The following is a 27,694-nucleotide window of genomic DNA, read 5'->3' on the forward strand; positions in this document are numbered from 1 at the left end:
TTGGGCGAGAGGTGGGCGGAGCTTGGCTCCAGGGGCGGAGCTTGGCTCCAGGGGCGGGGCTAGGGCCTTGCCTTCCCTAGCTGGGCCTTCACCCGCCGGTCATGACTGAAAACGTCCAGCAGCAAAGTAACGTATCGTGGAGGCGTAGGAAAAATCCATGCCCTGGAGAGATGCAGCTGGACCGAGCCAAACCCTCATGTAGACGATAGGTTGATGGAGGGATCCTTCCACGTCCCTCGCGCCGCCTCTCGGGAGACGCGCCTCCCTTCCCGTCCACACTGCAATGTTGCAGCCTGTCGCGTTTGAAGCGTCGCTGTCACCGGGAAGGGTGAATGTGGCCTTGTGACGTCTGGAGACCAATCGGGGTCTACTGGAAGGCTCCCTGCTAGCCTCAGGGCTGGTGCAAACTGCCTCGCAGTGTTTCACGCCTCCCCTTGCTACTTCAGTGTATCGCTGACCCACAGGGCCCGGCAGGAAACTTTTTGAGGGCCAGAGCGGCTCTGCTTGCTCATAGCAGCCCTTCACACCCTCAGCTTATCAGCTCTGGCCATCGGTTCACTCCCCTGCCTGCCGCATCCTCCTCCTCCTCCTCCTCCAGCTGCAGGTACGTGGCAGTTGTAAAACAACAGGAAGTTTTCTTTCCCGCAGTGCACAGTCAACCTGTGGAACTCCTTGCCAGAGGATGTGGTGAGGGCTAGGACTTTAACTGGGTTAAACAAAAATAAGCTAGATACAGTCGTGGAGATTAGGTCCATCAACGGCTACTAGCCAGGCTGGGCAGGGACGGTGTCCCTACCTCTGTTTGTCAGAGGCTGGGAATGGGTGACAGGGGAGGGGGTCACTGGATGTTCCCTGTTCTGTTCCCTCCCTCTGGGGCACCGGGCTTTGGCCACTGTTGGCCGACAGGACACTAGTCTAGATGGACCGTTGGTCTGTCTCAGCCTGGCCGCTCTGATGTTCTTACGATACGGTGTCACTGAACAGGGCCACGTGATGTTGGAGAGAGAGGCGGCAGATCTGCTTGCTGGAGCCGTGTCCACCCCACGAGGTTTTCTAGTTTGACTTCCTAGCTAGGGGACTAGCCAGAGACATCTCGTTCCTACCGAGGGTGTGGGCAGCAGAGCGAGGGCGGTGGCTTCGCCAGATGTTACTGAGCCCGCTCAGTCATAAAGACCATAAAACCCACCAGACTGGGTCACCCAAAGGCCCAACCAGCCCAGTGTCCTGTCTGCCCACAGTGGGCAGTACCAGGTGCTCCAGAGGGAGGGACCACAACAGGGAACCATCCAGTGATCTCTCCCCACTCAGTGTGTGCACGCTCTCTCTAAGCTAAGCGGCAAATCGGGGGAGGGGGCATCCCGTTCATCCCCATACATCGCCTTTGGCAATATCTTCTATTGCAGCCATGGCCAACCCAAGGCTTGAGAGTGAAATGCAGCTCTTCCCTCCCTCCCTCCCTCCCTCCCCACATGGGTGTGGCTCATGAATCCCCCCTGCCCTGCATGGCTCGTAAGCTGCCCCACGCCCCCAAATATGGCCCTTCCGGCTCCCTGTGCTGACTTGGGCAGGGAGCCACCTGGTGCGGCCATGAAAGATGTAGAATTAAAGATGGCATCAGCTGGTGGGAGCCTCTAAGGCCGTGTCCAGACTCAGGGGTTCTTTCGGGAAAAGTAGCCTTTTTTCGAAAGAACTTCCCCTGCGTCCAGACTCAAGCCGCGTTCTTTCGAAATTATTTCGAAAGAACGCGGCTTTTCTTTCGATGGCGGTAAACCTCAATTTACGAGGAAGAACGCCTTCTTTCGAAAGTTCCTCTTTCGAAGGAAGGCGTTCTTCAATGTAAAGAGGCCGTCTTCGAAAGAGAGCATCCAGACTCGCTGGGTGCTCTCTTTCGAAAAAGCGGATTTCTCTTTCGAAAGATCCGCCTGCAGTCTAGACGCGATCTTTCGAAAGAGGCTCTTTCGTAAGAAGCCTGCAGTCTAGACATAGCCCAAATGTGTTTTCTTAAAGGGGCAGAGCTTTTTTTTTTTTGCTTGGCCAAATGCGGCTGGGGGGCTCCTTTTAAATGGCTGAAAAGGGGCCATCCTTTTTTTTTTCTTCTCAAAAACTTTGCTCTGGCTCTTCATGCTGGATCCACTGTTATAGACTCATAGACTTTAAAGTCAGAAGGGACCATTATGATCATCTAGTCTGACCCCCCGCACAGTGCAGGCCACAGAATCTCACCCACCCACTCTGGAATAATCCTGTCACCTATCTCTCAGATATTGAAGCCTTCAAATAGTTTAAAGACCCCAAGATGCAGAGAATCCTCCAGCTGTGATCTATACCCCATGCTACAGAGGAAGTGAAAAACCTCCAGGGCCTCTGCCAATCTACCCTAGAGGAAAATTCCTTCCCGATCCCAAATATGGCGATCAGCTGAACCCTGAGCATGTGGGCACGACTCACCAGCCAGACAACCAGGCAAGTTCTCTATAGTAACTCCTACCATCCTACCATTGGCCTATTTCCCCCTGATAATGAAAGGTCAATTAGTTACCAAGATCATGTTATCTCATCAAACCATCCCCTTCATCTTGGCTCTTTGCCCAGAGTGGGTTGGCCTCCCCTGTCCTATTGGATCAACTTTCTGTGATGGAGAGACACACGCTCGCCAGGTCCACTAAGCTTTTCAGCTGGCCCGAGGAGAGTCCTTAACGTGTCGCTGCTCACAAGAAGGCGGAAGAGGTGATGGAGCGTACGGAGTTAACACGTGTCGCAAGAAACCACTCCGAATAACGGGCCGGAGAATTTCCCCCAGTGACTCCCGTCCTGAGCCCAGCATCCTGTGACTGACGGACAGCCTCTTCCAGGAGGGGATCACGATGCCAGCCGGGAGGGGTCCTGAGGCAAAAATGGAAGACAACAATGAAAAAAAAAGAGGTGTTTGGTAAGGTTTTCAGAAGAGGCCTATCTAATGAACTGGGGGGGAGTTAGTTGCCTCATTGCGTTGCATGTGATTTCTACTGGCTGGAGTAACTCCATGTGTATGCCTCCCAGGCATAATACCCTACCCCCTAGGCCATTCCAGAACCCCCACCCACATTATACTTTCTGGGCACCCCTTCTCCTGAGTGCTAGAGTCCACCCCAGGGCAGCCGGTGTTGGCAATTCAGCTGCTTCCTAGGTGGAGGTGGATTCAAACCCACCACCCTGTGATCCCCAGGCAAATGCCTGCGCCCCTAGGCCATTCAAGAGCCCACCCCGCCAGGGTATTGTGCCAGTGCCTAGATGGGGCGGGACGTTCAGCCGTGACTCTCGTTGAGGGAGGCTGCCTCAGCCTTCCTACACAATCGTAGACTCACAGAATGCTAGGACGGGAAGGGACCTCGAAAGGTCACCAAGTCCAGTCCCCAGGACCCAGCCCCATCTAGACCATCCCTGAGGGGTGTCTGTCCAACCTGCTCTTAAAATGGCCGGCATCCTTTGTAACCTGAGCTAGGAGGGGGCCAGGTGACACCTTTTGCAGGCTGCAGGGCTGGGACCAGGCAGCCTCACGTGTAAGTAAGTCCGTGTTGACTTGGGGTGTCTGGCCTCTGTACCTCCCTCTCCCCAAGCTGGATGGTCCCGCCTTGTTCCTGGTTCCTGTGCCGACAAGTCTGCTCTACGCTTTGTCCTGTCGACGATTACGCCTTCTCTTCTACCTGCCACCTGAGAGTCACAACTGGCTGCGGATGGGGGCCCAAGGTCTGGGGACTCTCCCACCCCTCGGTGACAACGTAATGGTCGGTCTTCTCAGCACAAAACCAAACTCTTCAAGAAGTGTGACAGCTCCAGAAACGTTGGCCTAAGGGTGGCGCCGTCAGCTCATCGCCTAGAGGCAACCTAGGCCAATGGGTGGAGGTTTTCCATTGCCGGTGCAGTTGGCTAGGTTGACGGATGCATTCGTCCCTCATCTGTGCTACATCTACAGGGAGCATTAGGGCAGCGTAGCTCAGTCGGTGAGGGATGCAATTTCTTCACGTGAACAGCCACACTGGGTCAGACCAAAGGCCCATCTAGCCTGGTGTCTGGTCTGCCGACAGCGGCCAGTGCCAGGTGCCCCGGAGGGAGGGAACACAGCAGGGCAATTTAGTGAGTGATCCATCCCATTGCTCAGTCCCAACTTCCAGCAGTCAGAAGGGACACACAAAGCACAGGTTTGTACCCTACTGTCGTGGCTAACGGCCCTTGATGGACCTCTCCACCGCCAACTTTTCCCATTCTTTTTTTCCCACACTTCCGACTGATGTAACTTGCCTCTTCAGGAGCGACTCTGCGCTCGTGGGTTGGAGCAGAGTTGGAGGATAAAAATCAGGGTATCCATTTCGCCGGCGAGAAATCCGGCGCAGAGGGCTTTGAGCCCAGCTGGTAGAAATCGCTCTGAAATGCAAGGCGGGACATGTTCCATGGTGTTATGCTGGTTGGGCCTCTGTTGGAGTATTGTATCCAGATCTGGGCACCGCATTTCAAGAAAGATGTGGAGAAATTGGTCCAGAGAAGAGCAACAAGTTATGATGAAAGGTCTAGAGAACATGACCTATGGGGGAAGGCTGAAAGAATTGGGTTTGTTTAGTTTAGAAAAGAGAAGATTGAGGGGGGACATGAGAGCAGTTTTTAGGTATCTAAAGGGTGTCATAAGGAGGAGGGAGAAAACTTGTTCTTGGCCTCTGAGGATAAGACAAGAAGCAATGGGCTTAAATTGCAGCAAGGGAGGTTTAGGTTGGACATTAGGAAAAAGTTCCTAACTGTCAGGGTGGTCAAACACTGGAATAAATTGCCCAGGGAGGTTGTGGAATCCCCATCTCTGGAGATATTTCAGAGTAGGTTAGAGAAATGTCTATCAGGGATGGTCTAGACAGTATTTGGTTCTGCCATGAGGGCAGGGGACTGGACTCGATGACCTCTCGAGGTCCCTTCCAGTCCTAGTATTCTATGAGTCGATGATTCTATGCTCAAATCTGTTTGAGTGCTTTCTCCAGGAACACAAGAGGCATCGAAATAACTCCCTAGTGTAAACCAGGGCATAGAGACTCACAAAAAAGTCTCATGAGCTTTCATGGGTACAACCCACTTCCTCAGAGGAGTTGGAGTGGAACAGACAGGAAGCTAGTCAGACCTGCCATCTGGTGGTGATGAGTGGATATAACCCTGGACGAATACAGCATGAATTCTCTCCAGCGGCGGTAAAGCCGAATGGTCCTGTCTTGAGTGTTGTGCTATGCAATGCAACAAGCGTTTCTCTTTCGCACCCAGCTGGGGGCATGGGGAGGAAGGTAGAGGGGTGGAGAAATGGAACGACATTCACAGAGGTTGTGAAACGACACTGTCCTTCCGGATTCTCCAATTGCTTTATGGAAATACGCGTATGCATAGGAACCCACAGAAGAGGAAGATGGTTTATGCAAAATGCCTCCATCCTTTGAAAAGTGACAAATAGGATATTTGTGTGCATGTATCATTCCTGCATTTGCAGTGGGAGAGATGAAGTACTAGCAAATTTCCTCAGCTTTTCTTGGGTCATTAAGGAGGGTCATTAAGCACCCCTCCCCCTATCCCTGCCGCTGATCCAGGAGGATCTATGGGCCAGGCCCAGCATACATCTGCCCCACCCTGCTGCCTGTTGTTTGTTAATGAAGCTAATGGGCCACTCACTTCCACCCTGACTTGATCACTTACATTAAGACAAGCAACTTCCTCATTATATATACCCCCCTCCACGCCTCTGTAACTCTCCCTCCAATGCATCTGACGAAGTGGGTTTTACCCACAAAAGCTTATTTATGTCCTACTCAGTCTGTTAGTCTACGTCTAGACTGCAGGCTTTTTGCGCAAGAAGCTTTTGTCGGAAGAGATCTTCCGCAAAACATTCTTGCACAAGAGCGCGTCCACACTGCAAAAGCGCATCGAAAAAGCGACGCGCTTTTGCAAAACAGAGCATCCAGAGTGCATGGACATTCTCTCAAAAGTAAGCACTGATTAGTATGCGCAGAGAATGGCCACCACGGCACCTGTGCTTTTTCTTCTTTCCTCTTTTTGTGCAAAAACCCCCACTTCACCGTCCCCACACGCCTTTTTGTGAAAGAACTCTTTTGCAAAAAGGTGATCTTCCTCGTAGAAAGAGGACTAGGAATTGTGCAAAAACCCCTCTGTTCTTTCGATGCTGTTGTGCAAAAACATGCTTGAGGTGTGGACGCGCCACAATTTTTTGCAGAAAAACAGCTGGTTTTCTGCAAAAACTCTGTAGTGTAGACATAGCCTTAGTCTCCTGAGGTGCCACAGGACTCTGCAAACTTCTAAGATTGAACGGGCGGAAGGATACAGGCCAAGCTGGGCAGCTTTCTAGACTATGAAAGAAAATGATTAGAACTACTATTAGGGTCAGGTATGCATGTAGCAAGTTTTTTGGGGCATGTTTTCACTGCCCGCTGGATTAGTGGGAAGCAATTGATCCAGTGAGAATCAATTTATCATGTCTCATATAGACACTATAAATGGAATGCTGCGTGCTCTCCTGTCGATTCTGGTACTAAATCAGAAAGAGAAGCGTAGGCGGAGTCGATGGGAGAGCACCCGCTATAGACTTACTGTGGTGAAGACATAGCAGTAAGTAGATCAAAGTGCATTATCTGCATGGCTGAAGTTGTGTAATTTTAGATCAATAGCCCACAGTAGTGTAGAATTGGTTTCTGCGTAACAGGCAAAGGTGGTGGGTTTTGTTTTATTTTGCTTAGTGACTTACTTTGCCCTGTGTGCTATCACTTCTAACCCCTTAAATACTACTTTTTATGCTTAATAAAATCACTTTTGTTTATTAATAATTTGAATGTGAATAATTATAATGGGGAGAACAACTGTCCATCTTTCTCTTTATGTAAGAAAGAGGATGAATAACATCATCTTATCCTGCAAAAAAGTTTATCCCCAGTCAAACAGATTTTTCTGGGGCTCTGGCAGGTCCCTGTAACTGAGTCTTCCCAGAGCTCAGCTGGTCTCAGTGATCCCAACTCTGTGTCATCACTGCAGGAGACTAGAGACCTGGCACTGCACGCGTAAAGGGTGCCTCCTAGGAAGGGTGGCTCAGTGCTATGTCAGCACGTCAAGTGATAGTCCCAAGGCCATCGCTATAACTGAGCCCATCGCAGACACCACTATAAATAGCAGACCTTTTTGCAAAGTGTTTGGGTGAACATTTTTCTTGGTGAAGAACAACTTTCCAGCCAGCCCAGGCCTGTTAACAGCATATTTTTGCAGAGGTCCAGAAGTTCTTGGCTTTCATTGAAAAGACAGAAAACAAAGAGTCAGTGTCTCACAAAAATCGGGGTTCTTTTCCCCCTCTTGAAAAAGTAAAAACCAGACATTGCGTGGGAATATTTTTCTATTTTCAAATGTTCAGCCACAAAAAAGTTCAGATGTTGAAAACTGAAGAGAATCCTTTTTTTTTTTTTTTTCGAATAAGGGAAAACATCTTTACAGGAAAACAAATCTGTTCCTGAGCAGAGACAGCGTGTCTGTGCAGCTCCCATCACAACGGGGCCCTGATCTCAGCTGGGGCAGGGACTGTCTCTTGCTGTGTCTGTGCAGCGCCCGGCACAACGGGGCCCTGATCTCAGCTGGGGCAGGGACTGTCTCTTGCTGTGTCTGTGCAGCGCCCGGCACAACGGGGCCCTGATCTCAGCTGGGGCAGGGACTGTCTCTTGCTTTGTCTGTGCAGCGCCCGGCACAACGGGGCCCTGATCTCAGCTGGGGCAGGGACTGTCTCTTGCTGTGTCTGTGCAGCGCCCGGCACAACGGGGCCCTGATCTCAGCTGGGGCAGGGACTGTCTCTTGCTTTGTCTGTGCACTGCCTGGCACTATGGGACCATGATCTCAGCTGAGACCTCTGAGTGTTACCATATATAATAATGTCCCTGGAATTAAGATCTTTTAGTACTCAGAACACAGTATTTGAAGTGCTGTGGAATAATGATAGATGCATTTTTTTAAAATCAAAGGGTCTGATCCCCATCTTTGTACATTGGTCATAACTCCAGTAGAGTCAATGGACCCAGACCTTCCACTGGTGTAAGGATCGCACCCCTCATGCTCCTCGGACTGACACTGCCGGAGGGTTTGTAGGATGAAAGAAAGAGCAACACACAGTAAGTTCGGCACTCCACGTCTGCAAACAGAGGTCTCCGAGCCACCCATTTAAAGTTGCACAGCTGCCTTCTGGCAAATCCATTTCAGGTCAGTGTTGCAGATTTCAGGCTGGATCCGATTCTTCTTTAATGCAGCACAGCTGTTCTCCTCCGCAGGCCCCAATACCGTGAATCTACAGAGTGAAGGAGGCAGTCGCATCAGTGGGGTTAGAGGCGGGGAAGAGAAACTAGTCTCCTTCCTTGCAAAACATATAGATGGGATCATGAGCTTTCGTGGGCACAGCCCACTTCTTCAGATGACCAGAGTTATGATCAGAAGATAAGGAAACTCGAAATAAATAGGAGGAGAGAAGAGGGATGGGGGGAAAAGAAAGATGTTCTGTCACCCATCCCCCTACCTCAGGAGAAAGGGTGCTAAACTTGAGTAGATACAGATCAAAGTCAGTGGACGGATAAGGCAGGAAGGATACTGTTCAGAAAGTAGAATAGTACTAGAGATGTGTTAGTCTGGTCTAGCACTTGAATAGCAGTTCAGTTATATGATCAAGAACACATATTCCTGCTCATCCAGAAATATAATTTATGCCATCATGTGCCACCAGTGTCCTGCTATGTACATTAGACAAACGTCTCAGACACTTCGCCAAAGAATCAATGCCCACAAAACAGATATCAGACAGTTTCACAAAGAAAAAACAGTTTCTTGCCATTTCAGCCAGAAAGGGCAGTGTCTATGAGGTTTCTTCCTCATAGAAAGAGGTTTACCAATGTCAGAAAAACCCCTCAGTTCTTTCACATTTTTTTTCCGATGGAATGCGATTGCAGTATGGACGTAAGTGAAGGGTTTTTTTTGGAAAAACGGCCATACATGGATGGGGAGGAGGGAGTTCCTTGGATTAAAAATGGTAATTTTTCCGAAAAAAAACCAACCTCTGTAGTGCAGACATACCCACTAAGACCCTGATCTGGCAAATATTTCTATATTCACTTACTTTTCCTCTCATTGACTTCAATGAGACTTAACATTAAACCCAGGGAGGGTTTTACAGCTCTGAGGCCTTTATTCTGTAAGATTTAGTGGATGAAATCCTGACCACATAGAGGTCTCAATGGAGCCTGGATTTCACCCTGTGTACCTATTGCAGATTGATATAAAATACTAATCAGGAAACACTCACAGTGTTCGATTTAAGGGGGAACCATCCACCCAGGTCCAGTTCTTCCTTGGGGACGTGATGTTGAGTCCAATCCACACCGGATTTTGATCTCCTATAATATTCTGTATGAACACCTGTGAAATTGACAAGGTGTCAGAGGGGAACAGAACAAGGCAGAATTCTCTGGCTTCTTTGCTCACCATGCAAACAAGACCTGATCTCTCGCTTGGGCTTTGATCATATTAATATTGATGACAAATCGGGAGCTGCTGGAACGCCCGTGGACAGTAAAGATAGCAAATCATTATACTATGAATTAATATCTGAATTGGTCCTGTGCCTCTCTGCCCAGTTTTGATCAATTTTATCTTTAAAAAATCAGAGAAATTCAGTAAAAACTCTCAGGGATGGTTTGAACGAAAATATTTTACAATATTTGTGTGTTGGCTTTTTTTTTTAACGCTGCTCTAACTAAAAGCAGCATTTCATCTCCAGGCAAACAGTATCAGCTATTATTCATCTACTATAGCACCTCCTTCCATATCAGGGTTCTGTACTGAATTAAGAAATCATGTGCAACCTTGTTATATGATGGTTACCAAGCCACTCCACCCCAGAATTAGCTGCATCTCATGGAACAATTGCTGACCAATCCCTGTCTTCAGTTTCTATCTAATGTCTATATTAACTTTATTAGATAATCATTCGATCTATCCATGTAAAATGCTTTGGGATCTATTAACAACATATTTATTGCAATAGATTTCTGCCTGGAAAAATTAGATTTATCGGCAAATATCCACTTCTCTGTACACACAGAAAGTGGCAGCCAACTATTTCAATGGATGAAAATCAAACTGGACAGAGAGGCAAAGTAAGAAGAATGCTTCTTGAGAACATATATGGCTATACACTTAGGCTGTGTCTAGACTGGCAAGTTTTTCCGAAAAAGCAGGCACTTTTGCGGAAAAACTTGCCAGCTGTCTACACTGGCCACTTGATTTTGCACAAAAGCACTGATGTTCTACTGTCCGAAATCAGTGCTTCTTGCACAAATGCTTTGACATTCCCATTCGGGCAAAAGCCCTTTTCCAGAAATGTTTTTGCGCAAGAGGGCCAGTGTAGCCAGTTAAAAACTGTTTTGCGCAAAAAAGCCCCGATGACGAAAATGGCGATCGGGACTTTCTTGCGCAAAACCGCGTCTAGATCATCACGGACGCTTTTCTGCAAAAAGTGCTTTTGCGGAAAAGCGTCCGTGCCAATCTAGCCGCTCTTTTCCGCAAATGCTTTTAACGGGAAAACTTTTCCGTTAAAAGCATTTGCGGAAAATCATGCCAATCTAGACGTAGCCGTAGGGTCCAAGCTGTCAGCCGCATGTTGGACCCTGTTTCATGATTTCAAACAACCTTGCACATTTCAAGCATGAACAAATACTTACAACCCATCGTTTTGCATAAATGAACATGTCCAGGGATTAAAACATTTAAAAACAATTAAAAATAAGCAGAGACTCTCTGTCAAAATGGGGGGAGGGGAACAGCTCTTGTTTCACTTTAAAAATCTTCCTGTGAAAACTAGAGTGAAAATTTTGTCTCTTAATCGTTTGTTGCTGGAAAAATCAAAGGAGGGTTTTGTGACCTGTTGTAATCGACAAGGACGTGAATAGGGGAGGGGGGAGTTCAGCACGTTCTTTACCATCTCCTCCTGGTCCTGGATCACTAGCAGGTGAGATCTCCTCTGTGTGCAGTCATCCCGGCTCCCGCTCCAGTACTTACTCCCATCAGACAGCCAGTAGCACTTGTCCCTGTGCGGCTTCCAGTGCCTGGGGCAGAGTCTGCATCCGGAGTCCCCTGCCCGGGGAAATGGAACCATTATTAATCACGGGTCATTCCGAGCGGCTTCCCCTGCAGAGACACAGGGAGCCGCCGCACTCGGTGAGTGAGGGAGACAGAGGGCAGCGCATTGGCAGAGCTATGGGGAGTGCTAACCCCAATACACCCATATAATGCAAGGGGGTGCTGTGCGGTGGGTTGGTGCACCTGAGAATTCAGTAGGGGACAGTCTCCCCTCTTAGTTCTTGCTGGTCCCAGTGACTCCTGGTGGCGCTGTGAGGCCACAGTGAGGTTGTCAGATGCTCAGTAGGGGATGCTGTGTGTCCCAAGAATTACCTGCCGAGCTGTTTTGCACCTCACACAAGTTTTGCATCAAGGAAGATCGGAAGCTCTTCAGGCTGCCATTGCACGTGGCTGGGTTTCCATGGATCTGGGATGGGCGCTGGTAAACTTCCAGATAAGAAGGGAAAGTTTGAGAAGTCGGGGTGCTCCACTCCCTGCACTTGCTCCGCCTCTACCCCAAGGCTCCGCCCTCACTCCACTGCTTCCCCCAAGGCCCCGCCCTCGCTCCACCTCTTCCTGTAAGGCCTCACCCTCGCTCCATCACTTCCCCCATGGCCCCACCCTCGCTCTGCCTCTCCCCCAAAGCTCCACCCTCACTCCACCTCTTTCTGTAAGTCCCCGCCCTTGCTCCACCGCTTCCCCCAACGGCCCATCCTCACTTCGCCTCTTCCCCCAAGGCCCCGCCCTCACTCCGCCTCTTCCCCCAAGGCCCCGCCCTCGCTCCATCACTTCCCCCAATGCTCCGCCCTCGCTCCATCACTTCCCCCAAGGCCCCGCCCTCGCTCCGCCTCTTTCCCCAAGGCCCCGCCCTCACTCCATCACTTCCCCCAAGGCCCCGCCCTCACTCCACCTCTTCCTGTAAGGCCTCATCCTCACCCTCACCCTCGCTCCATCACTTCCCCCAAGGCCCCATCCTCGCTCCGCCTCTTCCCCCAAGGCCCCACCCTCGCTCCGCCTCTTCCCCCAAGGCCCCGCCCTCTTTCCGCCTCTTCCCCCAAATCTCTGCCCTTGCTCCACCGCTTCCCCCAAGGCCCCATCCTCGCTCTGCCTCTTCCCCCAATGCCCGGCTCACCCTCCACCTCTTTCCTCAAGGCCCCCACCTTCACTCCGCCTCTTCCTCCAATGCCCAGCTCTCGCTCCGCCTCTTCCCCCAAGGCTCCGCCCTCACTCTGCCTCTTTCTGTAAGGCCCCGCCCTCGCTCCACCAGTTCCCCCAAGGCCCTGCCCTCGCTCTGCCTCTTCCCCCAAATCTCTGCCCTTGCTCCGCCTCTTCCCCCAAGGCCCTGCCCTCTCTTTGTATCTTCCCCCAAGACTCCACCCTCTCTCCGCCTCTTCTTCCTCAGGCCTCGCTTCCCCCTCCCCTGCCCTTTCCTCTCCCCTTTCCTTCCCCTCCCCTACCTCCTTCCCCTGCTCTCTGAACAGCTGATTGGCAGCCAGCCCCGGGGGCCCAGTGAACCAGTGTGGCTGGGGTGCTAAGCACATCCCTGTATTTTTTTTCTGTGGGCGCTTGAGAGCTGGAGCACCCAGGGGTCCATTGGAGTCCATCGGCCAGATCTCAGCGGGTGTCAACCCCCCCCCCCAGGGGCGTCAACGTGGCCCGAATCCCAGCCAGGGCCCATCGGTGAAACGGTGGCAGGGAGAGCCCCGCCGGGGCTGCCTCCACGTCAAAGATTCCAAGACCGTTACGGTTGCGTCGTTCGAGCAGCACCGGCCGGGCCAGCGGCGGCCACGTCCAGCCCCAACGACATGGGTGGAGTCCCGGAGGCGCAGCACCAACCCGCGGCCAGGGGCTACTTACCCAGGACACCCAGCACGGCCACAGTTCCCAGCAAGAGGAGGTTCCCTGCCCCGCCAAGCCCCAGCGCGGTCCGATGCCACCGTGGGCACGGCGGCCGAGCTTCAAAAACCATCATGTTCTGGCGGGGAGGCGGATCCGGTCGGCGTGGCACCGGGGGGGGGCTCACCACCTGTGATGCCTCCCCTCTCATTTGATACTTACAAGGTGCCGCCACTTTCCTCTGTCGCTCCAGCTTGGCCTGTGTGCGGTTCTCCCCTGTCGGTAGAAACAAGCCCCCTTCTTTTACTGGGCGGAGCTGAGCCGTTGGCATGCAGCCGCCTCTGAGAAGGAAGAGACCCGGCTCCTCTCTGCGCAGCAGATCAGGAAACCCACCGCCGGAAGCCGACATGGGGTGGGCGACGGTGGGTTAATTATAGAATCATAGACTGATAGAAGAGGAAGGAACCTTGAGAGATCATGAAATCCAGCCCCTCGTGGCAGGACCAAGCACCGTCTACCTCATCCCTGACTGGTGTCTGTCCAACCTGCTCTTAAATATCTCCAGGGATGGAGACTCCACAACCTCCCTAGGCAGCTTATTCCAGTGTTTCACCACCCTGACAGGCAGGAAGTTTTTCCTAATGTCCAACCTAAACCTCCCTTGCTGCAATTTAAGCCTGTTGCTATTTGTCCTAGCGGGGATTTTATAATGATCCTAAACACCAAGCAACGAAAGCCTCTGAAAATGGAGAATTACCCTGAAAAGAAATCCAGGTGTGGAAACGCACACACAAACATTTAAAAAAAGGAGGCTAAATTTGTTGAGCAAAAAAAAAAAAGTCACTGTGCCTTTAAATTCCCACCCTCTGCCCCATTTTTCCATCCAAGTAAAACAGAAAATACCAAAATACCACCCATTTTGCATGTCCAGTATTTTCTGCTTTTTTTTTCCAGATGGGGGTCAAGAATACCGGACTGTCTGGGTGAAAAACCGGACACCTGGCAACCCTCGCAATTAGTCACAACACATTGTAAGTTATGTCTACACTGCAGGGGTCTTGCGGAAGAACTGTTTTGCGCAAGCGTTCTTGTGCAAAAGGTCTTCCACAAGAGTGTGTCCACACTGCCATGGGCTTTTGCACAAGAGTGTCCATGGCCGTGTGGACGCTTTCTTGTGCAAGAAAGCTCCGATGGCTATTTTAACCATAGGGGTTTCTTGCACAAGAAATTCATGTTGCCTGTCTACACTGGCCTCTTGTGGAAGAGCTCTGCACAAGAGGACTTATTCCGCGTGGGGAGAGGAATAACTCTTCCGGAAGAAGCCCTGTTTTCTGACGCTAGACTGTAAATTTACTTACACAAGAAATACTTGCAGTGTAGACAACTGTTCTTGCGCAAAAGGCCTGCAGTGTCACTGTAGCCTGTATTGTCTTGGAGGATTTGATGGAGCTCCTTGGACAGAGACATTGGATTGTCGTTAGGTTCTTTTCTTCCCGGAGTCCTGGTGGGCGTGGGAACTCAGGGCCTGTCCATGCTAGGAAGTGGTTTTGAAATAACTCCCCAGTGCAGACCCAGGCACAGCGATCTGGTTCCCAATCTGGATGACTTCGGCGCAAGGCATGGTGACAGGGCTGGATTTGGAGCTCAGCTACTCTATTCCAAATCCGGAGTGACTCCGCTGCGGCGAAATATCTCGGGAGCGAAATCAGATCGCAGGAGCCCGGGGTAAATCCAAAGCAGGGGTCTCCAACCTTTTTACCCACAAGGTCACTTTTTCAGTGGAAGTGCAATGGAAGATCTCCCTCAAACCCCAATACCCTTCCCCACTTCCTTCTGGTTCCTTCTTTGAGGCCTGCCCCTGCTCCTCCTCTTCTCCAAGGCCTCCCCCTGCTCACTCCAACCCCCTTCCTCCCCCATCCTCACTCACTTTCACCAGGCTGGGGTAGGGAGTTGGGTGCAGGCTCTGGTCTTGGTCCGAGGGGGTTGGCATGTGGGAAGGGCTCTTGGCTTAGCCCCAGAGGGGGGATTGGGGTCCAGGAGGGGATTCAGGGTGCAAGCTCTGGGAAGACATTTGGGTGCAGGGGGACTCCTGTCTGGGGCAAGAGGTTGGGGCAGGAGGCAGTTCAGGGCTGGGACATGGGTTCAGGACGCAGGGCACCGTTTAACTAAGACACTTTCCGGGTGGTGGAGCAGGGAGGTTAAAGCGGCTCGCTCCTGTCCTGGCCCTGCACTGCTCCTGAAAGCAGCTGGCACGTCCAACATTAGCTCCATGGTGCCATATGCTGCCCCCATCTACAGGCCCTGAGCCCACAGCTTTTACAGGCCACGGTTCCCTTGTATCGATCAGAGGGAGCTGCAGGAGCAGTGTTTGCAGGCCAGGACAGCACGTGGAGACCCCCTGCTCTGCCTTTCTCGGAGGCCGCAGGGACAGGCCAGCCACGTCCAGAACCAGCAATTCCCACGGGGATACTTCCTCCCGCCGCGACACGTTCGGCAATTTAGAACTCACCGCTCAACGAATTACATTTCAGCGTAAGAGAGAAATGAAAATGACGCAATGCACAGACCAGGCAAAACCCCAAACTACCCCACTTGGCAAGCAGTAAAAGAAATAACAACAACAACTCACGTATGTGTTAGGTCGGGAGAGAAGAGTGAAGGACAGTGAAGTGTGTGTGTGTGTTTGTGAGAATGACAGAGACACACACATTGTGTAACAGATATGGAGTTTTGCATTGCTTATCTCCCTCCCCTTCTCTGAGTGGGCACAGGAGTGGGGGGAAGAGGGACACCCTGACATCAGCCCCCCCCCTCGCTTCTCCCTCCCACACCCTGCACAGTGAGCAGGAGGCTCCGGGGGGGGGGGGGACTCTAAGTCAGAGGGCAGGGGCAGCATAACAGCGGGGGGGAAGGGCAACAGACGAGCCGGCCCTTGATAGCTTCCCAGCCACACCAGCCAGGATCACCTGTCAGGTGCCAAGATCGACCAGACCTACTGCCTGGTGACCCCCGCTCAAGAGCATCCCCTGCTGGAGTCGGTAGAGTTCGGACCCCAATCGGATCGCCGTGACCCCGGTGTAAACCCAGACGGATAACCCCACAGTCGGCGGAGACAACCCCAGATGGGGCTGTGACCCCGGGCGCCTTGCTACACGGGCTATTTACAAGCATTACAGTCGCAAAACTGGAATCCGGCCGCCCTAAATCCACACCCCCGGAAAAAAATCCCAGCACAACTCTCCCCCCCCCCCAAAAAAAAAAATTGCACTCACTGTAATCCTGAATTTGAGCCGACCCACCATGGGGAAAAGAGGTTTCCAGGACGTTGTTATAAACACAGTCTGCTCTTTCAGCCATGGCCAGCAACGGCGACAGGCCGGAGAGCTGTGTGTGAGGGCACCCTCTGAGCTGAGCTAAGCTAAAAAAAGCCTCCTCTGTCAGGAAATAGTGTTGACACCTGCCCCCTTCTCATCTCTGCCTTGGGCGTTGACAAAGGACTGGATTATTTTCCCCTTCGTCCGTAGCTGCTCTTTTTCCAACTTGCCAAGGGGGTTCGGGGACCTGACCTGATGCTGATGCTATTCCAGTCGGGAGCTAGGCAGAGCCAGTGTAAATGGTTTTGTGTCTTGATTCGGCCCCTCTGCTTTTGTCTGTGCTGGGAGACTCGGTGGTCTTTGATGGGGCCTGCCCACAGCAGCCAACTGTGAAAAATGTGTTAGGCGTCTAGCTTGAGCAGCGGAAGCGGGCTTACAAACAGGGTGGGCGGAGAGCATGCCTTCAAAATGTTTGCACGTCCCTGAATTGCTTTTTGCAGTAAAGGCAGGGAGGCAAGGAGAGGAAACTGAGGTGAAATGAGCTGCCAAAGACAGCCAGGCTTGATTACGAATCGAGGCCTCTTGAACTCCAGTCCGGAGCTGCCCCGCCCATTGGGCCGCACTGCCGCTATGTGACGCGCTTGTCCTCACAAAGGCACAGACCCCAGAGAACAGACCAGCCCCCGCATGCCCCGCCTCTCCGAGGACCCCCTCCCGCTGCAGTAGAGAGGGTCCCACACACGTTGCGGCCACGTTTGAAGTGTCACCCTCACCAGGAAGGGTGAATGTGGCCCTGTCACGTACGGAGACCAATCAGGGGCTGCTGGAAGGCTCCCCGCTAGCCTCAGGGCTGGTGCAAACTGCCTCAGCATTTCACACCTCCCTAGACACCTCAGGAAACTGGCCGGAAGCCAGAGCAGCTCTGCTTGCTCAGATCCACCCTTCACACCCTCAGCTTATCAGCTCTGGCCATTGATTCAGTCCCCTGCCTGCCGCATCCTCCTCCTCCTCCGGCTGCTGCGATTCTCGCCCTGAGGCAGAACGGGGCCTAGAGGCCAGATGGGCTGTCTAACTTGACATCCTGTCTCTACTAGACATTGTGGGGCGTTTGTCTGTCTTGCTCAAGAACTCCTCTGAACCGGTCAGAGAGGGACCTCCCCCTCCTTTGGAGGCAGCGGCCTCTCCTCCAAATTTAAAGCAAGGTTTGGGTGTTCCAGGACAACGGGAAGTGCCTGGAATGGGACTGTGTCTCCTCAAACCGCACAGCGACGAGACACACTCGCGAAAGTGGGCCCTGGCCTCAGCAGGGAGTGGATGCTGAGAGAAACTGCACCAAGAGGAGCCAGAAAAAAACGGCTGTGCTTGTATCGGGATCGCACCTCAAGGTACCCGACATAAAAGAGAGACAACGGAGGCATTCATAGAATCATAGAATCATAGGACTGGAAGGGACCTCGAGAGGTCATCGAGTCCAGTCCCCTGCCCTCAAGGCAGGACCAAGCTCCGTCTACACCATCCCTGACAGATGTCTATCTAACCTGTTCTTAAAGAGAGGGATTCCACCACCTCCCTTGGCAATTTATTCCAATATTTGACCACCCTGACAGTTAGGAATTTTTTCCTAATGTCCAATCTCAACCTCCCCTGCTGCACTTTAAGCCCATTACTCCTTGTCCTGTCCTCAGAAACCAAGAGGAACAAATTTTCTCCTTCCTCCTTGTGACACCCTCTTAGATATTTGAAAACCGCTATCATGTCCCTCCTTAATCTTCTTTTTTCCAAACTAAACAAGCCCAGTTCATGAAGCCTGGCTTCATAGGTCATGTTCTCTAGACCTTTAATCATTCTTGTCGCTCTTCTCTGTACCCTTTCCAATTTCTCCACATCTTTCTTGAAATGTGGCGCCCAGAACTGGACACAGTACTCCAGCTGAGGCCTAACTAGTGCAGAGTAGAGCGGCAGAATGACTTCACGAGTTTTGCTTACAACACACCTGTCGATACAACCTAGAATCATATTTGCTTTTTTTGCAACAGCATCACACTGTTGACTCATATTCAACTTGTGGTCCACTATGACCCCTAGATCCCTTTCCGCCATGCTCCTTCCTAGACAGTCGCTTCCCATCTTGTATGTATGGAACTGATTGTTCCTTCCTAAGTGGAGCACTTTGCATTTCTCTTTATTAAACCTCATCCTGTTTACCTCTGACCATTTCTCTAACTTGCTAAGGTCATTTTGAATTTTGTCCCTATCCTCCAAAGAAGTTGGAGCAGGGCTCTGCGTTGGCCCAGCTACATTACGGCTTCCGGTCGGAAAACGAGAAGAAAATGTTATTGGAAGCCAAATTGACTCTTTGGTTACATCAGAGTGAACGATAAGGGTTTATAGCAGTGGTTCCCAAACTTTTTGGCATCACGCCTCCCTTTTGATTTTTGAGAAACCCTCATGAACACACACACACAAAAAAACCTTGTTGAGCCAAAAAAAAAAAAAAAAAAAAAGAACTGACTGGAAACAAAAAACAGTCGTGGCCCCTTTAATTCCCAGGACCTGTGTTAAAAAAAAAGGGGGGGGGGGACTGGTACTCTAGGCACGTGTTCTGGCAAATACCCAAGGCAGGAAAAACAGAAAATAATGGATATTCGAATTTTTTTACGGGATGGACCAAGCTCTTTTTTGAGGGGGATTGATGGGGAGGGGGACTGGATTGCCTCGCACCCCCCTTTGAATCTCTTCACCTCCCCCTCAGGGGGGCAAGCCCCCCAGTTTGGAAACCTATGGTTTATAGGGTTTATGACAGGGTTTCTGTTCCACACTGGCCCGTTAAGGGTTAAATCCCAGCCCTGGGAGAATGCTGAGAGAGTGAAGCCCTCAGCAGAGGCAGAGACAGCCAATCAGGGCCCAGGGGGGGCTGTATAAATAAGGGCTCCTGGAGGGAGAACAGACACACGCTTGCTCCGGCTGGGGAGCAGGAGGGACCTGGCTGCCAGAGAAGCTGGAGGCTTCCTGAGACAGGGCAGGGGCGGGGAAAGGCAGGAAGAACTGGGAGGCTCTGATCGGACTTCACCTCACTCCGGGCTGCAGGAGAGGCTGGGGCACCGACCAACAGGAGGCGCTCTGAGGCAGAAGAGCTCTTTCCCCCAGTGACCAGCTGGAGGCGCCGTGCGGGGTGAGTGCACATGGTGGAGAACGTGGGCACATGCGGTGCCCATGATACAAGGGGGCTGTCTGATAGACACAGGCCATTAGGCTGGGCTGCCTGCAATTAAGGGAGCTATTTTTAAAATTCAGGCTACGGGGCCGTGCCGCCCTGCGCCCCACGGGGATCTCTTACAGAGGCAGGCTGTTAAGCCGCGGTGAGAGACAGCCAGGATGAGAACTGGAAAAATGGGCGTTTATTGGAGGCTGGCCGAGCAGCGGAGGGACTGGTCTGGCTGGGTACCAGGACTCCAAGGGAAACCAGAAGACAAGCGCTGGGAGTTGGAGGGCTGATTCCCTGCGTGCCCACCTGGAGGCGCCGTGGGGGTGAGGGCGCACCCTGTGGCGGGATGAAGGAAAGAAATACAAGGGATGAAATTTCTAGTTTTAAAAATGTACTAAAATTATTAATAAATAAACAGAAACATTTTAACAAGCCGCTTTGCTTTAAGAAACCCCACCTCTTCCTGCCCACACTTCACCCCTTCTCCCAAGTCCTGGCCCTGCCCCGCCTCTTCCCACCCAGGCTCCACCTCTTTTTCCCAAGCCCTGCCTCTTCCTTCCCATGCTCCACCCCTTCTCCCAAGTCCTGGCCCTGCCCTGCCTCTTCCCACCCAGGCTCCACCTCTTTTTCCCAAACCCCGCCTCTTCCTTCCCATGCTCCACCCCTTCTCCCAAGCCCCACCTCCTCCCGCCCATGTTCCACCCCTTCTCCTAAGTCCTGGCCCTGCCCCGCCTCTTCCCACCCAGGCTCCACCTCTTTTTCCCAAGCCCCGCCTCTTCCTGCCCATGCTCCACCCCTTCTCCCAAGCCCCGCCTCCTCCCGCCCATGTTCCACCCCCTTCTCCCAAGTCCTGCCCCCGCTCTGCCTCTTCCTGCCCATGTTCCACACCATTTCCCAAGCCCCACCTCTTCCCACCCCCACTCCACCTATTCTTGCCCACTCTGCACCCCTTGTCACAAGTTCCGCCCCTGTTCTGCCTCTTCCCGCCCATGCTCTACCTCTTTTTCCCAAGCCCCACCTCGTCCTGACCATGCTCCACCCCTTCTCCCAAGTCCCGCCCCTGCTCTGCCTCTTCCTGCCCACGTTCCACACCATTTCCCAACCCCCACCTCTTTCACCACTTCTCCCAAACCCCGTCCCTGCCCCAACTCTTCCCGACGATGCTCCACCCCAAGCCCTGCCCCTGCTTGTATTGAATGCTGTTATTCTTAAATCAGTTAAATTGTTCTCTCCATGAACAACAGCGATATCGGATTGGGAGCAGTGACCCGATGCTGGATGTGTGTTTTCCAGTCATTGCGCAGAGATAAAAGGGTTAAACTGTCGATGCTTATGTTTACACACGAGCATAGATTTGTGCTTTATTACAACGCCAGGCACGCTCCTTCCATCTGTGCATGGTCAGACCCTGCCACCTAGAGGTGACTAGTGAATAAAACACAAATCTTCAGGGGGTAGACGAGTTAGTCTGTTACAGGGGGAAAAAACAGCAAGCAAATGGTCTGGTAGCACTTTATAGACAAAACATGTAAACGGGATCGTGAGCTTTCATGGGCACAGCCCACTTTGGTCATCTGAAGAAGTGGGCTGTGCCCACCAAAGCTCATGAACAAATCGGCTGTGTCTAGACTGGCAAGTTTTTCTGCAAAAGCAGCTGCTTTTGCAGAAAAACTTGCCAGCTGTCTACCCTGGCTGCTTGAATTTCCACAAAAGCACTGACTTCCTACTGTAAGAAATCCTTGCTTTTTGCGGAAATACTATGCTGCTCCCGTTCGGGCAAAAGTTCTTTTGCGCAAAAGCTTTTGTGCAAAAGGGCCAGTGTAGACACTCAGATTTGTTTTGCGCAAAAAAGCCCCGATGGCGAAAATGGCGATCGGGGCTTTTTTGTGCAAAAGCACGTCTAGATTGGCACGGATGCTTTTCCACAAAAAGTGCTTTTGCGGAAAAGCGTCCGTGCCAATCTAGACGCTCTTTTCCGGAAATGCTTTTAACGGAAAACTTTTCCGTTAAAAGCATTTGCGGAAAATCGTGCCAGTCTAGAGGTAGTTTGTATTCATTTGGAATGGTCCTTCTCTTAGGGTATGTCTACACTACCCCGCTAGTTCGAACTAGGAGGGTAATGTAGGCATACCGCACTTGCAAATGAAGCCCGGATTTGAATTTCCCGGGCTTCATTTGCATAAGCGGGGCGCCGCCATTTTTAAATCCCCGCTCGTTCGAACCCCATGCAGCGCGGCTACACGCGGCACGAACTAGGTAGTTCGAACTAGGCTTCCTAGTTCGAACTACCGTTACTCCTCATTCCACGAGGAGTTCGAACTAGCGGGGTAGTGTAGACATACCCTCAACTAGTGAATTTTCTTGTCACGTTAGCACCTGGCTGAGCAAGAGGGGTGAGAGGAAGAAAACATGAATGCAATTCACTGGGGTTGGGACATAACTAGAATTAGTAAACGTTTTCAGAAAATGTTTGATCTAATTTTTTTTTTCCAGTGAAGAACAGCTTTGGTAGCCACAGGCAACCTGTTCATGTGTTTTGATCAAAAATTTCTGGGTTGTTGTTGAAGCACATAAACTAAAGGCTAAGCAGTATCCCACAAAAAATGAGTTATTTTCCTTTTGGAAAAGTGGAACTTGGACAGTTAAAAAACATCTATTAAAAAAAGTTGCATTTTCTGTTACAAAAAAGTTCAGCTTTTGAAGACTGATAAGAATCAATATTTTTTTTTCTGAGACCAGAAACTAGAAAAAAGATTCTGTTCCTGAGCAGAAACTGTCTCTTGCTATGTCTGTGCAGCGCCCGGCACAACGGGGCCCTGATCTCATCCGGGGCAGGGACTGTCTCTCTCTGTGTCTGTGCAGCGCCCGGCACAACGGGGCCCTGATCTCCGCTAGGACAGGGACTGTCTCTCGCTGTGTCTGTGCGGCGCCCGGCACAACGGGGCCCTGATCTCCGCTGGGGCAGGGACTGTCTCTCGCTGTGTCTGTGCAGCGCCCGGCACAACGGGGCCCTGATCTCCGCTGGGGCAGGGACTGTCTCTCGCTGTGTCTGTGCAGCGCCCAGCACAACGGGGCACTGATCTCCGCTGGGGCAGGGACTGTCTCTCGCTGTGTCTGTGCAGCGCCCGGCACAACGGGGCACTGATCTCCGCTGGGGCAGGGACTGTCTCTTGCTGTGTCTGTGCAGCGCCCGGCACAACGGGGTCCTGATCTCAGCTGGGGCAGGGACTGTCTCTCGCTGTGTCTGTGCAGTGCCCGGTACAACGGGGCCCTGATCTCCGCTAGGGCAGGGACTGTCTCTCGCTGTGTCTGTGTGGCATTCTCATGGGCTACGTCTACATTGGCATGATTTTCCGGAAATGCTTTTAACGGAAAAGGTTTTCCATTAAAAGTATTTCCAGAAAAGCGCGTCTAGATTGGCAGGACGCTTTTCCGGAAAAGCACTGGGGACGTTGCAAAATTTCCATCTTTGGAGAGTTTTAAGAAGTTAGACACTTTGTGTCTACATTGGCAAGATTTTGTGCAAAAGCAGCCACTTCTGCGCAAAAACATGCTGCCTGTCTACACTGGCGGGGAGTTCTTGCGCAGAACACTGACGTTCTAATGTGTGAAATCAGGGCTTCTTGCGCAAGATCTATGATGCTCCTACTCAGGAATAAGCCCTTTTGTGCAACTGTTCTTGCGCAAGAGGCCAGTGTAGACAGGCTACATGAATTTCTTGCGCAAGAAAGCCCAATGGCTAAAATGTCCATCCAAGCTTTCTTGCGCAAGAAAGCATCTACACTGGCACGGATGCTCTTGCACAAAAGCACCTCTCTTGCACAAAAGCACATGCTAGTGTAGACGCTCTCTTGCACAAATACTTTAATGCAAAAACTCTTGCGTTAAAAGTATTTGGGCAAAAAATGTCAATATAGATGTAACCTATGGATAGAAATTATGTTCCTAGCCTCTGTTTGTCCTGAAATGGGTGACAGGGAAGGGATCAAGTGAGGATTACCTGTTGTGTTCCCTCCCTATGGGGCGTCTGGCATGGGCCACTGTTGGCAGACAGGACACTGGGCTGCATGGAACTTTGGTCTGACTCAGTCTGGCCGTTCTTCAGTTCACACCCTTGTCAAGGAAGGCCTTGACTGGTTTTCCATGGACCAGCACTAGTCTCTGTGTTTAGGAAGGGCTCAAGCCAGTTCTTGGCATCAAAAAAGGAGAAAAAAGCAGGCCTAGAAAAGACTTAGACCTGCTTCATTAAGTGTGATATTGTTGCAAAATAATAATAATAATAAAAGAAGCCAACCTGATTCTGGGATGCATGAACAGGAGTGTTGCGAGCAAGACGCGAGAAGTCATTCTTCCGCTCTACTCTGTGCTGGTTAGGCCTCAGTTGGAGGATTGTGTCCAATTCTGGGCACCGCATTTCAGGAAAGACATGGAGAAGTCGGAGAGGGTCCAGAGAAGAGCAAGAAAAATGATGAAAGCTCTAGAAAACAGGAGCTATCGGGGAAGGCTGAAAGAATTGGGGTTGGTTAGTTTGGAAAGAAGAAGGCTGAGAGGGAACATGAGAGCAGCTTTCAAGTACCAAAAGGGTGTCACAAAGAGGAAGGAGAAAAATTATTCTCCTTAACCTCTGGTGATAGGACAAGAAGCAATGGACTTAAATTGCAGCAAGGGAGGTTGAGGTTGGACATCAGGAAAAACTTTCTACCTGTCAAGGTGGTGAAACACTGGAATAAGTTGCCTAGGGAGGTGGTGGAATCTCCACCTCTGGAGATATTGAAGAGCTGGTTAGACAGACACCTGTCAGGGATGGGCTAGATGGTGCTTGGTTCCCCCCCGTAGCTCAAGTCCTGCCCCTCCCCTCCACCTGGGACCTTCTGAAGGTAGGGAGGTGGGATGGGCTCTTCAGTGACTTAGAGGGCAGGGGACTGAACTCGGTGACCTCTCGAGGTCCCTTCCAGTTCTAGTGCTCTAGGATTCTAGATAACCTACTGAGGTCACTTCCTGTCAGAGTTCGAGGATTCCCGATACTATTTCATAATCACTACAAGACAAAACAAAACTGCCAAAAGTTCATTGCTTCCTCCTCTGCTACTGGCAAGGAACGCTTGGCTGGCATGAGCTGTCCCCCAGATGGATTAGTCAATTGTCACTTGACTAAAAATAGTGTGACTCGAAGCACGTGGTTTCTCCTCACCACAAACCACCCTGGGGTGCCTTGTTTACTTCTTCCTTTGTCGTCCGACTTCTGAGTTCTTTCAAAAGCCCATTCAGGTGCAACCACAAGCAAACACAAAATCTGTCTAAATCCAGTTCATACCTATCTACTCACAACTACTCCCGCTCAAGCGAAATCCAGTCCAAATCTGTTTACATTTCATCTACATTTAATCTTAAGGAGGACAACTCTCAACCTAAATTGTCCTAAAAAAATGTATCCTTTTTTATTTAAATCTAAAGGTATTTGCAGGGGACACAAAAATTAGAAAGTGGTAAGCAGACAGATCACTGATTCAGGGTGATCAAGCTAATATGATAAACTGTGTGCAAGCAAACAAAACATGTTTTAATACAGCTTCCTGTAAATGTTTACACAAAGGAACAAAGAATGCAGATTAGACTTACAAAAGAGGGGACTTTCTGTCCTGGGAAGCAGGGACTCTGAAAAAGATTTGGATAATCAGGTGATCATGAACGCTCAGTAATAGTAAAGATTTATTTTATCAAACCCAATGTATCCACATTTAATCTTAATCAGCCAAATAGAGTTATACTCGATTGAAAATGAATCTCTTTAAATTTAATTCCAATCCATTAAAATCTATTCTGTGTATTGGAACTACTAATCTATAATTGATTTAAATCAAGTCTAACCTAGCAAAACCTGATATGTCTCATCTGTGAGTCTGTTTGTTCGAGAACTCCTCCTAAATGGGAAGCGCCACATTTGATAGGCAGATTCCTCTGATCATAATTAAAGCAGGGCTGGCCAACCCATGGTCAACCTAATACATGCTTGTGAGCTGCATGCGGCTCTTCCCCCCCTTAAACTACATCTCACAATCCCCCTCCGCCCCCCCCCCCCGGCTTGTGAAGCTGTCCCTGCATCCCTAAAAACGGCCCCCTGGCTCCCAGTTTCCAGTGCTCACTGTCTGTCTTAGCAAAGCAAAATGGTGCCAACAAGATGGTACCAGCCGATGGGAGCCTGTGGCCAAAAAGCCACTCAGTTTTGTTTAAAGGGGCGGTATCCTTTTTTTTTTTTTGGACCAAATTCAGCTAGGGCTGTTTTGTTTGTTTGTTTCTTTTTCTCAACCACTTTTTCCCTTGGCCCTTTGTGCTATATCCCTAACTATTGTGTCTCTTTGCCTTTAACAGGTTGGCCACCCCTGATTGAAAGCAAAGTCAGGGGTTGGTTGTGCCAAGACAGTGGGATGTGCCTGAAATGTGAATGTTTCTCCTAAAATGGAAAGGGAGGGGTCTGGTAGAAGGGCCAGCTATACTGTGGAATGACCAGAGGGGGCAGCAAAGAGCCAGAGATGGGGACCAGGACAGTTATAACCCCATTAGGCCAGCATGGGGCAAGGATAGAAAAAGGACAGCTATCTACTATGATATGTATTTCAGGGAGTTTGTGTGTGTGTGTGTGTGTGTGTGTGTGTGTGTGTGTCCCACAGCCGAGGGACATGCACCCCTCCCCCAGCTGTGTCTGCTGGAGCTGCAGTGGCCATGGACAGATGCCTCTCACATGGCCCTAAACTGCTCTGGTGACAGAGGGCTGGAGCTATCCTCTCTCTTCAGGGCAACCTGAAAACTGAACCCCTCCTCCCCTGTCGCACCCCAGAGCAATGATATAAAGGAAGGAAAACAAAAATGTATTGCAAGCAGTGCTGGGTACCTCTTCTAGGAGATACATTGCAACCTTGAAGACCGGACAATTTTTTGTTGTGTCGATGGTAGCTAACATCACAGGACTCCAGGAGCTGATGATTGAGGCCTTGTTTACACACACAAGCTGCACCTGTTTACACCTAAACCATTTGAGCTCAGCTCCTGCAAACCCCTGCATGTCAAGTCAGTTTAGTGATATTTACAGTTATCTGTTTATTTTTGTTGGTAAATGCCTGTGAACATCCATTCCAGTGCACACCTACTGGGTGTGTCACGCTGTCCAATGGAGTGGCATCAAGACCACTTGCAGAGTTAGAGAATGAGTTTGCTCTACAGCAGTGTTTCTTAAACTTTTTAAGACTGAGGAACACCAAACAATAATTTTTTTTATGAGGCACACCAAGGATTTTTTGTTGAGCAAAAAAAAAGAAAGAAAGAGTCGAGGGGAAAATTATTGAGAAAAAAAAAGTCACTTGCCCCTTTAAGGGTGGCCATTTTGAACTCTGTTGTTCTCTGTGGCACACCTCCGACTGCCTCGCGGCACACTGGTGTGCCACAGAACACGGTTTAAGAAACACTGCTCTCCAGCATTCGCTGAGAGCCAGCTGGCTTTTAACTCAAACTCCACTAAACTCCAGAGGTCCCAGGTTTGGTTCTACCTGCCGGGCATTACACAAACCAAGGGCACAATATTTCCATCAATGAGCATCAAAATTTACAGATGGGCAAGTAAAAAGTAAAGCTACTTGGGAATGTTAGAGTTTGGGGGAAGGGTATTGACTTTGTACGCTTTGATTTTTTGTGTTGACCGTTTGCGTTTTAACCGCTATAAGGCTTTAACATTTTGAACCTCAACTTTTACAGGTCATCGGAAGAAGCGGGCTGGGCCCACGAACAGGACCGGCTTTATCATGAGACGAACTGAGGCAGCCGCCTCAGGTGCCAGACTGTGTGTGGGCACGACTGGGACCCAGAGTGTAGAAAATTGTGTCTGCTGCTGGTAGCAGTCCCATGAGAGGAGTAGAACAGGAAGAAGGCAGAATTGAGACCTTTCAAAGTTTTGGCCCAAGCGACGGGCATGGGGGGAGGCGTCATTTGAGCTCCCCGCCTCAGGTGCCAAAATGTGGGCCTGCCATGCCGACGAAAACTCATAATCTCATCTCCATGTGTCGTTAGTCTTTGAAGTGCTAGACCATTTGTTGTTTAAGTCATTAGTTAATTATTCTCTGACCTTCCTTCAAGATCCCTCACACCTGAGAAAACGTGACTCGATACCAATAAAACCGGATCCCCCTACATTTGCATA

At 50.7% G+C, this 27,694-nt stretch overlaps 2 protein-coding genes and 1 long non-coding RNA gene across 3 annotated transcripts in view; 2 read left to right on the forward strand and 1 right to left on the reverse strand.

Annotated features, from left to right (window-relative positions):
• The window catches only part of LOC102445187 (zinc finger protein RFP-like), a 397,132-nt gene that overhangs the window by 224,730 nt on the left and 144,708 nt on the right, over nucleotides 1-27,694 (forward strand). The gene's annotated exons all lie outside the window — the stretch shown is intronic.
• LOC102463185 (killer cell lectin-like receptor subfamily F member 1) lies at nucleotides 6,039-16,942 on the reverse strand. Its single transcript, XM_089770709.1, has 6 exons — nucleotides 16,260-16,942; nucleotides 13,009-13,263; nucleotides 11,485-11,598; nucleotides 11,012-11,166; nucleotides 9,338-9,450; nucleotides 6,039-8,332 (listed from the first exon to the last, which is right to left on the reverse strand). Exons 1-6 carry the CDS (start codon nucleotides 16,342-16,344, stop codon nucleotides 8,209-8,211), a joined length of 846 nt encoding a protein of 281 aa, XP_089626835.1. The 5' UTR covers nucleotides 16,345-16,942; the 3' UTR covers nucleotides 6,039-8,208.
• Nucleotides 19,264-27,684, forward strand: LOC142823122 (uncharacterized). The gene is made up of 2 exons (XR_012898445.2): nucleotides 19,264-19,473; nucleotides 27,253-27,684. It is a non-coding gene; the product is annotated as an uncharacterized LOC142823122 (long non-coding RNA).

The sequence above is a fragment of the Pelodiscus sinensis genome, chromosome 19 (assembly GCF_052426305.1).
Source record: "Pelodiscus sinensis isolate ZL-2025 chromosome 19, ASM5242630v1, whole genome shotgun sequence".
Taxonomy (NCBI): Eukaryota; Metazoa; Chordata; order Testudines; family Trionychidae; genus Pelodiscus; species Pelodiscus sinensis.